At 41.7% G+C, this 17,930-nt stretch overlaps 1 protein-coding gene across 3 annotated transcripts in view; it reads right to left on the bottom strand.

The window, feature by feature from the left end:
- Nucleotides 1-17,930, bottom strand: part of plekha6 (pleckstrin homology domain containing, family A member 6) — a 71,489-nt gene that overhangs the window by 42,467 nt on the left and 11,092 nt on the right. The window contains exons 1-2 of one of the 3 annotated variants that reach the window (XM_028997699.1): nt 14,747-14,849; nt 14,535-14,640 (exon numbers count right to left, since the gene is read on the bottom strand). Coding sequence is in view for 1 of the 3 variants with exons in the window: in XM_028997693.1 (XP_028853526.1) it covers nt 5,408-5,427 (20 nt within the window). In the remaining 2 variants the exon portion in view is untranslated. Of the gene's footprint in view, nt 1-5,407; nt 5,682-14,534; nt 14,641-14,746; nt 14,850-17,930 lie in introns of those variants that run through there. The other 2 variants (XM_028997698.1, XM_028997693.1) reach the window with 2 other exon arrangements.

Raw genomic sequence — 17,930 nt, 5'->3', positions numbered from 1 at the left:
TGTACTCAAACAGTGGCATACTGATTCGAAGCCTGCAGTGAAATACATTACCATCTGTTTGCATGAAGTACTCTCAGTATTGTGTGCACTGACACAGAAACATTTACACACATTTTAATGTCTAATTTGGGCAAGTTCCTTTCGGGCTATGACCACAAGGCTGTCTGAGAAGTGAACTTGAACAAATAAAACCTGCAGCCCTAAAGACTTTTCTCATCTTTGGTCAAGCATTTTCCAAGACCTGACTTCAGTATGCAGTGAGGCATGATGGGATAACCTCAAAAGAGTCATTTGGTGTTTCAGTGCACCAAGACATGCAAATGACAGCAACCATCAGTGAACAACTGGCTTTTTAATGTTATCTGTACCCTAACAAATCCTGACCATTACAATCCTATAATTCACAATTATAATGTAATGCAACATGACAAACAGATACTGAGATTTTATTGATTTCATATTTACTAAATTATGCATTTGGATTATGGATACTGAGTGTGTAATTGTGTGAAATTTTTTTATTGAAGCCATGGATATATAGATTTTACAGTGGAAAATAAATATTGCTTACTACTTATTAAACTGCTTGAAAGGGGCATACCCAAAATATATTTATCATATCTGAGTAACTGTATAGTGTATTTTGCCATCATGATGACTGTAACCCTTTCACAATAGTACAGAGGTAAGAATCATGTCATTCAGATCGGGTAAAATAAAAAAATAGCACACACAAAAAAGTTAAGGTCAATACCATTTCATTAGTGAGAACTCGATACATTGAGTTGGTTTTTTTTTCTTAGTTGGCACAACAATTTTTTAAGTGAAGTAATTCATAACCATACATGGTTTGGATGTTGCTTCACGCTGTAGGTCGGTTGTGTTGCTGCATGCACCATTGGCATAGCAAGCCTCTCCCTCAAGGATGTAACCTATTCCTACCACTTTATTACATACAAAGAAGTTTTTTTGTTTTTTTTTAATGGATCACTTTTACAAGCCCATAATAAATTGTGCAAATTTACTGCAGCATATTTATGCCCAGTGAGAGAAATAAACAATACATCTGGTGTGGATTTACATTAATCATACCAAAGTTTATAGATGACACGAGGATAAAAAATCACCTTGCATATGATAACAGCCAAGTTTTCATCCCGGCTCTCTGACCAAATTCATCTGCTTGTTCAGCTTCCTTCGGCTGTCTGAAGAAGTCAGTTGGCTACGTCTGCCACTCATAAATCACTGTTTTTGCCAAAATCTGGCAGCTAAGTCAAGACGCAATTATGAACTAAGACTGGATAAGACCGATTGAAACTTTTCTTCGCCTCCCTTCGGACTTTCATTTTATGATTGCATTCACTTCGGGATTACTGTGGAATTAGAAAGGGGTTTCTGCTGAAATCCAATCTGAAGTCTTGGCCCTCCAGGAAAGGAGGTGTTTGCAATTTTCATTTGTCCACATCCCAACAAAGCCTCTGTTCGTCAGTCTGATCACATTAGCACATAATTTCCATAAAAACCTCATGTAAGATGTGCTTTTCTCGTTTCATTTATTTTCTGTTACCCAACTCTGGTTACTTGGACAGTTGGAAAGTCAGACGGGATTTAATCCGTGGCCTGAAAACCAGGACAAGCAGAACATTTCTCATTTCACTCAGATAAGGGCGTCTTTCACTTTAAGGCCTGCAATCTAGTTTTAACATTTAACAAATTCAGGAAATAACCAAAATACCCTGTTATTGGGGAATTATACAGATTTGTTGCACAGAATAAAAAACTTCACCGCTTGAAATGAACTACAGCAGAGAAGCAATCTAAGTAAGCAGCCATTGACTCCACTGTGTTTACTCTCAGGATAAGCACTAAATGCCATTTATTTCCTGATAGGAATCATCCGGCTCAGATTAGATTCAGTTCATGTGTCTGGAGCCTCACGGCCAAAGAGCTCTCTGTAAACCTCGATTGGGCTCAGCCAAACTTCCCTGCATTCACTGTTTTTCAATTAAGAGATTACTCCAATTCTGGCCACTTCCAGCTAATTGTGCCGTGTTTACCACACGGCTTTAAATCCGCTGACAAATAAGGACACAGGAAACCCATTTTGTCAAACAGAGTGAAGAACGAGAGGAGACCAGCCGTTCTGCTCGCTTTTACAAACCAGCCCCAGACAGGAGAGTGAATACATGAACACAGACCTGTGTGTGTGTGTGTGTGTGTGTGTGTGTGTGTGTGTTTGTGTCTCATTTCAGATAGGAGACTCATCTACAAACACTCATTACCCACAGCTGTGATTACCTGGAGGCAGTCTGGAAACAGCAAATACTATTTCCCCCTTTTTCACTTAAGTCAATATTAGTTTCTGCTATCCTTTTGTATTGCTTCCCTTTGAGACAGGGGTCTGACAACACATCTCCATGAAGGGGCCTTAAAATGGTTACCAAATGCATGCTATCACGTACTAAATCCCACTATTTCCTCTGGTCTTTAAGAGGAAATGGCCATCACTGCAGATCTGGACCATAGTGAGCCAGGTGATATCCCACACAGGTCAAAAGGTTAAATGTAGGCCAAACCTATAGACAACAAATGTCAGGAAGTGCAGTCATGGCTGAACAAGGCAGTTAAGCTTCATTCTTTATTCTGAAGCATGACAGTATGGTTGCAAATAATTTATCTGATAAAGCAAATGTTTGTCATAACTCATAACAACGTCATCATGGTGTACCTCTGACACGACTGAGAGAAATATTGTGTCGTTTTTGATTTTTTTTGTATTTCATTTTTTTTTTTTTTCGAATTTTCATTTTTTATGTATTTCAGCCCCGAAGCTTTGAAGAGGGTGGCTCATGTTGAAGAGGGGGAAAGTCAGACATTCCGCGATGCTTCTTGACGCTTATCTTCTCATTAAGTACAAAATGACAGGGACAGGCTGGCATGCTGGCAACCATCATGGCTGTGACAAGCTCACTCAGGCCAAAGGGAGATTGTATGTGTAGGTAGGGTTGTTGCGTTGTGTATGTTGTCCCTCTCATAAAAATCATTGTGATGGTGACTGGATAGCATCTTCTAGAGTCTTAACTTGGCCTCAGCATAACCCTTTGTTCTCACCCTATGTGGTGAGAGTGTCAAAGCAACCAAAAGTCATTCATTCTCTATGTCAGTGGCAAACAGAATGAAATCTGGTCAACTGAACTGAAATGAGATATGGGGTAATTTCATGACAATTAATGGGATAATAGCGTCTAACAGTATACGAAGCTGTATATGAGTGCTGGAGCCATTCATGTGACAGAAATTAGATATAGAGGTCACAATTTGTTCACTGAAGAAGGTGCCCTCTTTATATAATTTTTGATAATTGTTACCCTTACAGGTGCATTGTGATGTGGTCCATTTTTCCTATTACTTTCATTGGTCCGTTGGGAAATAAACACAATCTTGAACTGGTTGACGGGTTTAGAAGAAGATGAAAAGATTATCGTATATCATCCTTTTTCATATAATTCCTGAGCAAATAGTTGAACAACTCTTGCAGATTTTGGTGTTGTATGTGACCAATCAAAGGTGCATAGATACGTGTACAATATCCACACTGGTACAGCACCATGCAACAGAAAAAATCTATCATAGTGGGAAACTTTGCAGTCCTACAGGTGACACTCAGCACTTGTGGCAGCTTGAAGGACACCCACATGACACATTCCAGCTGCGTTTCCACATCAGATTTTCAAGGACAGAGGACATTCTCTTCAAGCATGTTCCCAATGTGAACTTCAGCACAAGTGAACTGTGTTTAAATGAGATGAATTCCTGAAGCAGGATGACGCCAGGACCCATCTTTGTTTGCCAAGATTGTGAGTTGAGGAGTGGAGTTCAGTACTCCCTCATTTCAGGGCACTTACTCCCCTCCCCTTAACCCAGGGCCTGTCAGACACCATGGTTAGACCCACTTCTTAAGGCCAGTTTAATCATGTCTCCAACATAAAATGGAAAATCTGTCAACAGACACAATATAATTTGTCTCTCACTCTCTACCAATCTGAAAGAAATCAATATTGTTGATTGTTTGTGATGTTTGTGATACATCATTTATCTATACATCAGTTAACTATAGTATGTTCAGCTGTCTCCTATCCATCAACCCATCCATCCATAAATCACATCCATCCAGTTTTTAAGCCTACCAAGGAAACTACAGCCTGTCCCAGCAGTCAGTGAATACCTAATATCTCACTAGAGACATGTCTATGAGCGATGTAATAACTACAGGGTTTGGATGGATCAGAATATACTGTACCTGCAACAAAAGCAGGCACATGAAATTACATGATTTTGATCTTGTTTTAAAAATGCTTCCAAAAATGTATTTTATATGTATTCTAAAAGTATTCCCCTCTTTGGTGGACTGGCACCACACCCTGAGTGGGTCCCCCGCCCTTCGGCCATGTCCCAGGCAGCCACGACACTGAGTAGGACTAAGCAATCTGGAAAATGAGTGAGTATTCAGAGTACATTACATTACTTTCACATTAACATTACAATAAATGTATGGAAAATGTATTTAGTATTCAGCTATCACTACTTTTCAAAAGTGTTTTACCCAACCCCAAACTAAAGTATATAGGTTGTTTAATACCAATAATAAACTTAAGGGGGTATTATATCACTATTGGTGATTTGCTATATGTCACATTATCTCTGAGTGATACATATCAGCAATGAGCTCCTGCTGGAGCATTCAGATGGATAGCTTGTTCTTCTACGTAGATCTCACGTGTTTTATCAGTTCCTATTATGAGCAGCTGTCTGAAGGGGCAGTGGATCCACAAACCTGAAGCAAAGCCGCTTTTACTCTTTAGCTGGGACAAACAGTTCCAGCCATCATCACCACTGGCCCATTAACAGATATATCAGAGGTGGGTAGGTGATGCAAGGTCTCAGTAAACACTGGCTGAAATGAAGGCAAACTGAGCAGAGAACAAGATTCAACTGGTGAGCCATTAACAGACTGAGAGTTTCACGTTTACTTCTGGTGTTACTTCTGGCCACAGGGCAGGTACCACATTAAAACTTTATTTATTCCCTGGTGACTGGCGTGGTGGACTACTGCCTGTTACTGTACATCTTGGCTGTTGACATTATTGAGTACACTGAGGTTCTTTTAGAAACAGGCACAGCAAATGCATTAAAATTGTGCCATAAAAATGTCATCTTATAATAAGTGGCATGCTTCAAACAAACAATCTTGCAGGCCCTTCGCTCCCTCTTGTTGAATTGTACCCCCTCACCCTCAACCTTCCACTTCTCAGGCACCCTCACCATCTAGAGGGTGCAGAAACTCTAGTAGAAAAGTCCCTTCATTAAGAGAACCTTTAGAAAATGTTGAGAGAACGCTGGTCGTTACCTCACTGTTCCTTCGTCCATGTGCCCTTCTCCCCCGTGCCTTTCGTTTGTTCTCCTTCCTCTACTTTCCCTCCTCTGTTTCAGAGTCAACTGCAGAAGCCGTGCCAGGGTCCGGGGGCTTAGAATGAGTGGAATTTCAACCAGAGCCGGGAGGGGGGGGAGCAAAAGCAGCAGCACTCACTCCCTTTGGCGGGGTACCGTGTGTATCTTTTCTTTTTCCTCCTCTCCTCTGCTGCTCGGCACACATATGGATTGCATTCCCGTTCGGGTGGCCAGCTAGATTTAAACACGTCCTCTCCCCTACCCATACACCCGCCCTCGTGCCTCCGCTCCCCCTCTCCACTCCTCCGCGTGCTGCCTCGTTCCCCTCTTAATAATTAACCCCCAACCGGGAGCATGTGCCAGATACTTAACCCCCGCCACACCCCCCAGTGACACCACCACCATCAGGAAGCCATCATATCAGGTTTCCCTGCTAGTATAATATTCAAGGAGTGGTACAGAGATGGTGAATGTTCTCATGTTGCACGTGTTTTCCATCCACAGATTTAAGATTGTTTTCAAAATGATCAATTTTTTTATGACCACTTCTGTTCTCCCCATCCTAGATGCTGGAGTTCAAGTCTCTGCAAGCTTTAAACTGCAAATTTGATAAAAAAAGGATTGAAGAAGCACAGTCAGTGGAAGTCCGGTGTCTGGTATTTAAACAACATGGTATCAGCCATTATCTTACAGCATAACTTCACCTCATATTTATGGCTTCTGAGATTAAACAAACCTTTCAAAACCTTTAGCTTTTAATTGCATAATGAAATAATTCTATCTCTGATAGAGCTGTTCTATATTTTCAAGATATTGTCACTTGCAAGTGTCTCCTTAGCCAATTAAAATTAAATGTGGTATAACTGGAAGTATGAACAGAAACAGAGCATGATTGTAACTGGAATATGAACTCATCACATGATTTGAGCTGGGTGTAGAACTTGTACCTCAATTGTAAATAATAAAAAAAATGCAAGTGCATCGCTGTTTAGTATTGTTAGCTCATGTCTGAGATCAGATTTATGGCAGAAAAAATAAGATTTATGGGTGTGTCCACTTGGTTATGTCTATTTTGCTGACGACAGAAAAAAAAGACTTTACTTTCATTGATATGAGCTGTGGGCATAATAATATCAGAATGCCAGATCACACCAACTTTAAAAGCTGAGATCTTGTGTAATGTGTAATCTATAATACCACACGGTCTATGGCAGATTGCTGTTATGATGGCACATTTCATTCGGAAGGCATATTGGTTTTCAGATGAGGAAAATGTTAAAACAGAGCACGTAGTATTATAGACAGGTACAGATGTACCTGTATTAGTATTATAGACAGGTACAGATGTACCTGTATTAGTATTATAGACAGGTACAGATGTCAGAGTTGCCTCCGCAGTCCAGATGCGGCTTTAATGGTTCAGAGATGCCACGTCTTCTGTTCGCCAATCCTTCTCCCAGGGAGAAACCACTGAAGTGCAGATGCATTTTATCACGGTACATTCTTCACCATCTTTCCTCTGGTTATTTTCAGCGTTGCCACAATCTAAGGATGGGAGGGAGTCTGAGCGGGCCGGAACCTCCTCAGAACATGTATCTCAGTGTGCCAAGGTTTAATTTGCAGCGTTTGCTCCAATTAGCACATTCCAACCCCAAACTCCCTCAAGTCATCTTATTTATGGCCTTGAGTTGATTCAAGTTTTCGGTCCTCAGGGCATTTCATAAAGGAATGTTTAGGGCCACTAATTTTGAAATACTCATGATAATAAAAATACATACAAACTTTTTGGTTTGCCAATTTTGGTACTAAGAACAACACATTTGAACATGCTGTCTATTTATGTAATATTACAGAATTTTGATTGTTTAGTTTTTACTTTGTAAAATATGTATACTGGCAATAATGGGGAGTGATGGAATAAATAGGGGGGAGGCATAAAACAGGTGTAATAAAACCAGGTTTAATATGTCTGTTTTATCATGAAAAAACAGATAATATTAATACAGATCGTTGACTACATTCAGTGCACAGATGCAGCAGTAAGAAAGACTCAGGGAAGTGGAGAGCAGTTTGTTGAAGAAGAGTATCCCACCGAGCTGTACAGGGATGTTGCAGAGCACCATCCCAAGAGCTAATTATTCACTTTGATTGATAAGGTCGGTTGTCAGATTTGTTTTTGGAAAAGGCTGCCCTGAAGAGACAATCGTGGCTGGGCAAAAAGGAGGGAAAGGAAGCAGAGTTGCAATAAGATGCTACTCCAGGAACCTCAACATACCAACACACACTCACACACATGAATACACACATACTCTACACAAATGCAGAACATAACCCCAAATTTGAATGCTATTAACACGCATGCAAGGCCATTCACCTACAATTAAACATGTATTCAAATGTTTTATAATTTTTTTTTTAAAGTGAAGTGATTGTCACACGTGATACACAGCAGCACAGCACACGGTGCACACAGTGATATTTGTCCTCTGCATTTAACCCATCACCCTGAGTGAGCAGTGGGCAGCCATGACAGGCGCCCGGGGAGCAGTGAGTGGGGACGGTGCTTTGCTCAGTGGCACCTCAGTGGTACCTTGGCAGATCGGGATTCGAACCGGCAACCTTCTGATTACGGGGCCGCTTCCTTAACCGCTAGGCCACCACTGCCCCATTATACATATATAGATATTTCTATAATTTGCTCATGCATTGCAGATGAAGGAAAAAACCTGATTCATTTTACGTTAGAATTCATAGTGCACAGCAGAGGTGAAAGACAGGTCTTTAGTGTGTCTTTACTCATGGTTCCTGCTAACAAATAACCCCTGAGCAGCCAGCAGTCTCATGTTAGGAGTCATGGGGGTTGAATGGGTGCAACAGGTCACTCAGCACAGTCATGCACAGAATACACACTGTGTTTCCTACGGTTACATAAGCTTAGCCTCGCTCTAAACACATATAGACACAATCTGTATACGCACTCTCAATCACTCTCTTTTACACACACATTTTTACCTCTGTTTGAGCACATTTATATACTTCCATTGTGCGTAATACTATTTTCACAGCTGCTTAAGGCTTTTACTAATATTCATGTGTACCTTCTTCTACATTTGAACACATTCCACCATCCTACAGTTACAGTATTTACCAGGCGGACTTTTCCAAAGCGACTTACATTCAGTAGTTACAGGGAAAGTCCCCCTGGAGACACTCAGGTTTAAGTGTCTTGCTCAGGGACACAATGGTAGTAAAGTGGGGTTTGAAACTGGGACTTTATACATATATAAATATGGCTCTATTTAGACATATCTATGTAAATATAAAACACACATACATGTTAGTGTAAGCTCATTACTGCTCACAGAAATCTTGGTTCTACTGTATTCCTGAACAAGGACAATATGATGTCAACAGTTAAGACCCCAGATGCCACAAAGCCCTGTGGAGATGGCAGCCACACACTTCAGCATCCATAATTAGCACAGCCCTATGTGGGGCAAGGTGGAACCAGAAGCGACACGCATTCCCTCCATGACCCTGCGTCCAACAACACGTCCTTCCCTTCATTCCTTCTGCTTTTCCCTTTGCTCTCGCCTCGATGACCCCAAAACTTGAGTCATGTCACGGTCACATGCTCCAGAGTTCCAGAACAGGGCGCCCGGCAGAGGAAAACCGAGCTGGATGAACCTGCACTTGTATACACAAACACAACACAGCTATGGAGGGGAACTGGGAAATCAGTCGTTTATCACCGCCGGACCACACAGCACAACCACAAATCTCTCCAACCAAGTCTCCAGCCAATTACGACATTCCACAGCTACAGCCTGTGTTTTCACTGTAAGCCATAAATTTGTAATTTGCCCCCAATTTACCACTAAACATAAAAAACACGACCCTTTTTACAATTTTGGACTTGATAAGGACTTAAATTGTGGGGCTGTGGAATAAATCTGAACAGTCTGTACATAGCCGCTAACTAGGAGAAATGGCCCACAGCCACATGATGGCAAATCTAGAGGAAGGAGAGCAAGAGGGTGTAAGTGGAACAGGTAGGAGCAGGCTCCTGGGAGGCAGGAATTCAGGGTATTTATAGACGCTGCGGTTTCAGTTCCAGCCGGACTCACAGATTTGGACGGTACTAGTGAAGCCAGAGCTTCTCTAATTGAACAACAGCAACATCTCTGTATCTGGAGGCTGATGAGATGAGCTGAGCTCAGTGCCACAACAGCAGACCAGCAAAGTAGCTAGAAAAAAGTAAAGCAAATCAGCTAAAAGTTTGGTTTTTGCATGATTTTATGTATGAATATAATTGAAACACGGACACTGAACTTTCTCAAATCCTTCATTGGTTGGGTTGGGGTACAAGAGATCCTGACATGGCTGACATGAACATACAAACCACATAGAAGCGGCGCCCTCAGGACAGACCCTGAAGCCAGAATGGACCTTAATCAGCTCTGACATCAGCGTGGTGAGTAGAGTCTAACAAGCCAGAAAGAAATAATGACTTCTCTGACCTTTGGGAACTAATGCAGAGGACATGGTCAAAGTTCAAGGTGGAGATTGAAGATGCATGTGACATTAATGAGACTGTATTAAGTTCTTGTTCCAACTGAACATACTTGTCTTATAATAGTCAGCCCTCGACTGGTAAAGATAAGTGCTATATAATAAAGTTTTATTGATCATTGTCATTCAAGATGCTATGTTTTCTCGTTATACTTACCAACAATGATGCGTGGGGAACATTTGCCTTTTTTTACCATCCTTTATGTGGGGCCAAAATAAACTCCAGTTGCAGTTGACCTTCGGTTTGTAATATTTGTTGTCATGACAAACATTTGCATTTGTCATCTTTAACATCCCTCATTTGGTTAATCTGTTACAATTTTGTGTCACCCCGGTTTACTTGATTCCAGATTGCAACAGGAACCCATGGATTGAAAGTTGCCACACATTCTGATCACATTTAAATGTTGGGAAAATGTTGGTTTTTGTTTTACATTTCAATCATAGACATTTCTATTATATATTATATTTTTGGGGGCAAGGACAGACATTAAAATGAATCAAATAACCGCTTAGCAAATTAATTGTACTCTATTCCCATCTCAGATTACTGTCACTTATACCACCACACACCACATAAGAAAAATGATGGCAAGTCATGGTCCTGGAAAGGATGGGTGACTCTAATATGAACAGGTTTACAGGAAACAGGACCTGCGACACAAGTAGCCTACAGTTACACCTTGAGCAAATAGTTCAGTTTGCAACGCTGTATGTTGTTTCTGGGTTGGGAAAATTAGCATTAATATGTGTGACAACACCAAGTAAATTTACAAACGCAATTTTATGACTGACCACAGCTTTTTCCAGCCATCTGAGCAGACGTAAAACTAAGAAAATGCACTATGAATACTTCAGTTGGAAGTGAATGGGTCAGACATGAATATTCGATTCAACATATACACTACTTATCCGTAGCGATTGCACACACTATGCAAAACGCTATGCAAAACCTTTTAATTATAGTAACACAACAGAATATGAATGTTGCCATAACAGCTTAGACAAATCTGACGAATGAGTAACAAATTACAGCAATATTTACACTAAAACTGGTAAGATTATAGGGATTCCATACCCTGCACAGTAAATGTTTATTTAACTCTGGAATAATTAAACAAAACAAATAGTGAAATTTGGATAATATTGCACATCAAACATATTGTACACAAATATTTCTTACATTTTAATTAACAAGAGTAACGTTTAAAAAAAAACCCCACAAAAAAAAAAAGTCACAAAAGCAGTTCAAAGGCCTTCTTCCCCAAGGACGAGGGATTTGAGGAGCGTGTGCAGGGGTGTGCGGTGCTGTTTTGGAGCATGAATGTCTGATGCATATTGTCTTGCCGTGACGAGACGGGGTGTCGACACCTGGACGATCTCCTGTCGACAGCCAAAGGCTTTCCAGACAAAAGGATGGGTGTTTCTACTGCTGGGATGGCTCATCGTGCTGGTATTTAGCTGGATCCCCGTTCCACCCCCACATTTGCCAAAGGGGACATTGAAAGGCAGGTTTCCACACGCAAGAGATGTCTTCCTCAGACCATACACGGGAGAAATAAAGGGTGTCTAAGCTTGTTGGCTACACCTGGCTTGGGTTACAGGGTTGTTCTGAAGCTATCTCAGCAATGCGTTGAGGCCACCAATTTAAATTACATTCATGCTTGTTTGCAGCAAAGCCCCTGCTGGAACACACTGGGTCTGGAAGGCCAACATCCTGGCCCAGCACTTAAAACGTCCAATTATCCAACAAGCACGAAATCTTTCTGCACGCATATCTCTCCTCATCCCTCTCGACCCCTAGCTTCTTGTCTATCTCAGTCCACTAGTAGCCTTGCTTCCAGCCTGCCACAGTCACTATTACGGTAATCTCACTGACCGGTGCTACTTAGCATGCACAGGCAGAAGAAAAGTAGGAAGCATTTGAATACTGAGGGGTGGTTTAAAATGTTAGATTATGGCTCTGCATCCCTCTTCATCTGGATAAAAAATGAATTTGGCATCAGATGTTACCTTGGCCATTAGAAGGTTACAAAACAACTAATGGACGCATGGTGTCTGAGGATTCTAAAAAGTGAAGTTCAATTATATAAAACTAAAAATGAAATGAAAGGTTTTTATGTTCACACTGTGAAATCCAGTATGGACAAACACAGAGCTTCACATTACAAAGATTGCACTCAGTTTGGCTTTATCAGAACAAAAAGATATTTCTAATTATTATTAACACACACACGCACACACACACACACACACACACACACACACACACACATATATATATATATATATATATATATATATGCATGTATGTATGTGTGTGTGTGTGTGTGTGTGTGTGTGTGTGTGTATATATATATATATATATATATCCCCTATTACTGTATCTGAAGTGTCTTTCCGAAATTCAACCAGTCCCACAATGAGATTTCCCAGGACATGCCGTTTCACCGTCTGTAGCTTTAAATGCTAATGAGGAGAAGAGAGGCGGGACAAGGAGGAGAGCGGCCTATAGAAGTTAAGGGGGCATTTGTGGAAATGACATCATCGACACCATTCACCAACCACATTGTTTGGCGCTGACAGGAAGTCATGTCAGTGTTAAAACATGAATAAACTCACTGGTTCTTCAGAGTCTTGTGTGACAAAAAATACATTTGTACTCATTTTTACATCCAGTCACGGAGCAATGTTTTCAAGCCATGATGGTCGAGCAAGCTACTTTTTTAGGGGAGGGGTTCCCCTAAATTCTCTGGGCGGACAAAGCATGAGGAACGGGAGGTAACAAGTTCCAGATCTGACCCTCTGAGCTGCCACTCTCTGAGCGGTGAAGCAGAATGACCAAATCTCTCTTTATACAACTTGTATTAAAATAATCTCAGAAAGTGACATTTTCATGGCAGGAGATCTTTAAGGACTTCCAGAAACCCTCAGTGAATAGGCATATTGGAGGGCCCTAAAATCAAACCAAACCTGAATTCATTTCAAACTTATGAAGCACTTGGGCACGTGTGGAGGGGAATTTCAATACAAGACCCCAACATGAAACATGGCAGCCGAGGCAGTAGGTGACAGACACACATCACATGTATGGATATGTGTGGCCTGCACAATCTGTTAAAGTAGAATAAAAATACTAGTGTTATACACGGCCATCTGAAACGACATCTGCTAGCTAACATGGGCAATGCTAGCACTGCATCTGTCGATTTGAAAAAATCTACAGATGCAGTGACCTAGTACATAAACAGTTCTGAGCAAAGCACCGTCCCCACACCCTGTTCTCCGGGCGCCTTTCATGGCCGCCCACTGCTCACCAAGGGTGATGGTTAAATATAGAGAACGCATTTCGTTGTGTCACCGTGTGCTGTGCCGCAGTGTGTCACAATGACAATCACTTCACTTTCACCCCATGCGTACATTTGCAGGACTGTCCCTCGCAGAGAAGTTTTTATTGCAACATTTACATTGCACAATACATCAATTCAATAAACATCAACTTCTGGTCCCTGGACGAAATCTAATCCAACGACACAGACTGCTCTTTTACACAACAGTGAGACTCCCTTACAAACATTGTAAGCTTGCGGTGCTGGCAAACAAACAATTTGTCCCACCCCCCCTTCACCTCTTCTGGCCTTCAGGTTAAAGCCAAGTCCTGCAGCCACTTCATTCACACAGTGCCAGGCGCTCCCAGGGTGCTGGCCACTAAACAGTCTGTTTCGCTCCGGTCGAATGATGCCAGCCCATCGCTCTGAAATCTGTTTGGGGTTTTTTTTAATGCTGTTTCCTAGGCATGGGTTTGGATAATCATAAGGCTTTGGCCCATTGTGAGCTGCGTGCCAGGAGCCACCATCATTTCAAACAGAGGCCTTTTCAGCTTATCTGTGACACCCCCACTGTGGCTCTGGCGGTTAGCAATTAACTTGGCGTATAATTAGTCTCTGGTCCCACCCAGTCCTCATGTTCTTTTTCTCCTTCGTCCCTCCGACATCATCAGCATCATGCATAAATGTTCAAAGCAGGACCATCACCAGTTCAGATGAAACTAGACCTTCCAAACAACAAGCACACAAACACCGTCCACATCAGCACAAGCATACACATGAAAACACATGGAACAAGTGAACACTTTTATTAAACGCCACAGCTCGTTCAAGCAGAAAGCACATGATGGGGAAGTGGGGGTCGTGTCTAGAACTCTGCATCAGTGCTGTGGTCCTTTCTCTTTCCCTGACCAATAATTCCACATCAAATCATCTTTGTCTTAAAATCTGAGCTCAAATATACACACACACACACACACACACACACAACCTCAAATCTATTCATCCCTTGCCATCTGTGCTCCCCAAGCTGCAGACAGCTGAGACTCCATGTAGCTCACAGGACGGACGATAGTGGAGCACGAGCAGCAAGCGGCACAACTTAGAAAGGAGAGAAACTGGAAAAAGTCTCTTACTCCCACCATCACAGAGCACGAATGAAGGAAATGTTGGGAAGGAAGCCCTTACCTTGGTCCGAACGTCTCCTCTCTTCGTTTCTTCAGGCCCCTTTCCTCAGGTTTCCTTTCTCCAGTCTTCTCCTCAGTAACGTCTCCTTCAGCGTGGTGTGGCTGGACTGGAAGGGGCGGAGGGGAAGAGGAGAGGGAAAAAAAGAGCGAGAGAAAGAGAGAGAGAGTGAGTGATGAGAAGGACCGAGAGAGAACGAGAGTAGTTAGACCCACAGGGTAAAGGAGGAGAAACCTGAAGATGCCCGCGTTCCTACAACAATCACTCCCACTGTCCCTCTCAGTCCCAGCTTCCTCTCTGTTTCTCCCACGTGGTTCCTTGTCTGCCACTGATCCTAGATTCCTCCCAGAGTCACAGGGAAGGGAGGGGGCTGCTCTACCTTTTTTTTTTTTTTTAAAGCTTCACTGGACTCATTTCCAAAGTAAAAATACACCCACAGCAAAAAAATATCTGGCTTGTCCTAATCCGACCAGAACGAGTCCCAGAACGTCCCTTTTCCACCTCGCTTCCTTCTTCAAATGAAACAGTGAACACAAACATTGTGCACAGACTGGTTTGCATTAATCATATTAATAAAACCCTGTCTTAATTCCAGTTAAACATTTTTCCGTAATATAATACAGATATGTAAAGAATACTAACATTAAAGGCACTTTCACGGTAAACTCCATCTGAGTGCAGGTAATTGTACCTGTGATAATTAGCCGCCAATTACAAGAAGGGGAGGGGAGCTGCCCTGGGGCCGCATGGGGACTACGAGAGAAATGTAAAGAATGGCTTTATTTTTAAAGGAATGGGCTGGATGCATCTGATGCACCACACCCTAATGATCTCTATTTTAATCATTATTTTAATTATTGCAGTATTGATAAATTACATGAATCCAGTTCATGTAAGTTTGTGCCGTCCGTAAAGCGTCTATTTCGTTTATCAGGAATCAGGAATGGCCCTGAATGCAGGGATAAAAAAAAGTTCAATAAAAGTGATCATGCGGCATTATCCTCCTACTTTTGAGCACATTTTGCTGAAATAACGTGCATGCCTTTTCAATTCTCCATTAATCAAAGCCCGAGACGGCTCCGCAGTTTTTTTGTTTAGCTTTACTATTCCGGCAAGGGTCAAAGGTTAAGTACCAACAGACCCAACAGAGCATAAACACGCTCCAAAAGGGCAGGGTTGCCCTTCCAACTCGAGTTTTTGCAGCCCCTTGGGCACTCACTTACTTCACTCGTGTAGTCTTGTAATCTAGTGGTGAATTAAAAATCAACTTCCTCAAGGACAGAGTACTAACTGCCTTTACCTGTCCGTCAAGTGGTCTGTGTAGTGCAAACTTATTCAAAAGTTTTGAAATTCAAAACAATTTCTTTTGGATATGGTCTTATTTGTTTAGGTTAGTGTTATTTTGTTCTTGCAATTTTTTTTCTTTTCTTGAAGCTCATAAAAAATAAGTGAATATTTTAAAAAGAACAACCTTTAGTGCTCGGTTTTTCAAAAATTCGGTTAACCATCAGACTTCAGAGTTTTCCCCACCCTTCAGGGCAAAAAATTTGGAAAAACTACAATCTGCAGATGACAATTGCATGTGTGAAGAGCTGATGTCTGTAGGAGCTCTACCTTGCTCTGCCTTGCTCTGCCTTACCCGACTACGCCTGTGGACAAGTGATCTGTTCTATGAGGTGTTGATCCCTGAGAGGCAGAGGAAATGAGAAGACGGAATTTCTCCTGCTTTCACGGAGACGGCCAGATCAGCCATAGCTGTAGAGAGAGCAAATAGAGCCGTTTGACCTGCGACCGTGAACTGGACAGACTGTTCTGGCCTTCAGCGCCGAAATTTGACAACATGTGAATGCCTGTAAAAGGCAAACATGCCCTTCATGCGCTCTACTCCTTCCTCCAATGTTTTTACGCTGATGGACTTAGAGATAAGCCACAGATCTGCATGTTTTTATCCTATAAAAGTCACCAAAAAAAGCTATTAAATTGGCAACTCCATGCTTTATGAAAGCATCCTGACTGGCAGGAACTTTAAAGCTTTATTATAAATTACCTGCAAGTGTTTAATTATCACACCACTTGTGAAGGAGAAGATTAGAAAATCCCAGGGTTTAAAGCAGTCAGCCTTTTTCTTTTATTTTAAGTCTGACATGCCAGAACACATTTGATCCACCAGTGGCCGACATAATCTGTGCTTACGCAAGCAGCGCTTGAAACAGCGTTACATCCGTTGCTGTCAGGTCAGCATTTTAAAGGGGTAAAAAAAAAAAAGCATTTATCTGAATTTTTGTTCATTTCAGAGACTTTTTTTAATCTATCAGCTTTTTGCAGCACTGTCTATTGCACTATTGTACATTAAATAACATGTAAATGCGTAAATTATTTTTATTTAGTTTCAATATAATTATTTGTATGTTTCATATAATTAGTTTTTATGTATTACTTAATTATTACCTAAATTAATTTTTAAGAATGTATGTTATAATAATACTTGGGTAATTGGGAATAGAACTAACTCACAACACAAACTTTTAATACCTAAACTGTCAGCAGGTATTCAGTAGTAGTTGAGCTCCTCCCAGAAGAGGGAGCTAGAACGTCTGGTGCTCCTCAGCAGAGCACATGCGGCCATGATCAGTCCGAGGTAGAAAAGGTAGATGTGTTCTCACCCCACACGAACCACAGGAAAGAATTCTGCCTGCTGGTCACAGAGTAACCTGCAGTATGTGTGTTTGCGTATGTGTGTGTGTGTGTGTGTGTGTTGGGGGTGGTGGCAGTGGTGGGGGTCATGATGAGATGGATGGTGACTTTAGAGAAAGAAAGGGGCAAGATTTATACTCGGCTGAATCCCCTGAGACGAACGAGCAGGCTGCTTTCTCAGGCCCCTTCTGAAAGATCAGCGCAGTAAAGCCTGTCTGAGAAAAGTATGTTCTGGAGCAAGGCAAACATGAGGAGCTCAAGTCCTGAATGTAAATGAGTCTGATGCTGGGACGGACGGGTCTTTTACAGACCCTCGAGAGCTGAAGTACATGCAGGCTGTAGAGAACATCTCCTCCCTTAATTGACTCATAATTCTTTCAAAACATATATTTTAGTTGGCAAATCCCATTAGCAAGCTGCACAGCGACCCTATATATCCCCATTTATCACAGCAACGATGCAAGTTAAGGTCCTTAATAATTGTGCTTAATTATTATTATTATTAGTCTAAAAATGATACTTTAAACTACATTTCCAGCCACCAAAAGTGGATTTGGTGACTCTAAACTGGCCACATGTATGTGATGTCAGATGGGACGTCGCGGGGCCATGACGTTTCTGCACCTTTGTTTTGCGTAGAGGTTCAACACCTCCATTTTCCATATCTTTGTCAAATGGCAAGAGGTGTGAAATGCCAGCCACGGG

Source organism: Denticeps clupeoides, chromosome 12 (genome assembly GCF_900700375.1).
Source record: "Denticeps clupeoides chromosome 12, fDenClu1.1, whole genome shotgun sequence".
Lineage (NCBI taxonomy): Eukaryota > Metazoa > Chordata > Actinopteri > Clupeiformes > Denticipitidae > Denticeps > Denticeps clupeoides.
This window is presented reverse-complemented; position numbering and strand designations above follow the sequence as displayed.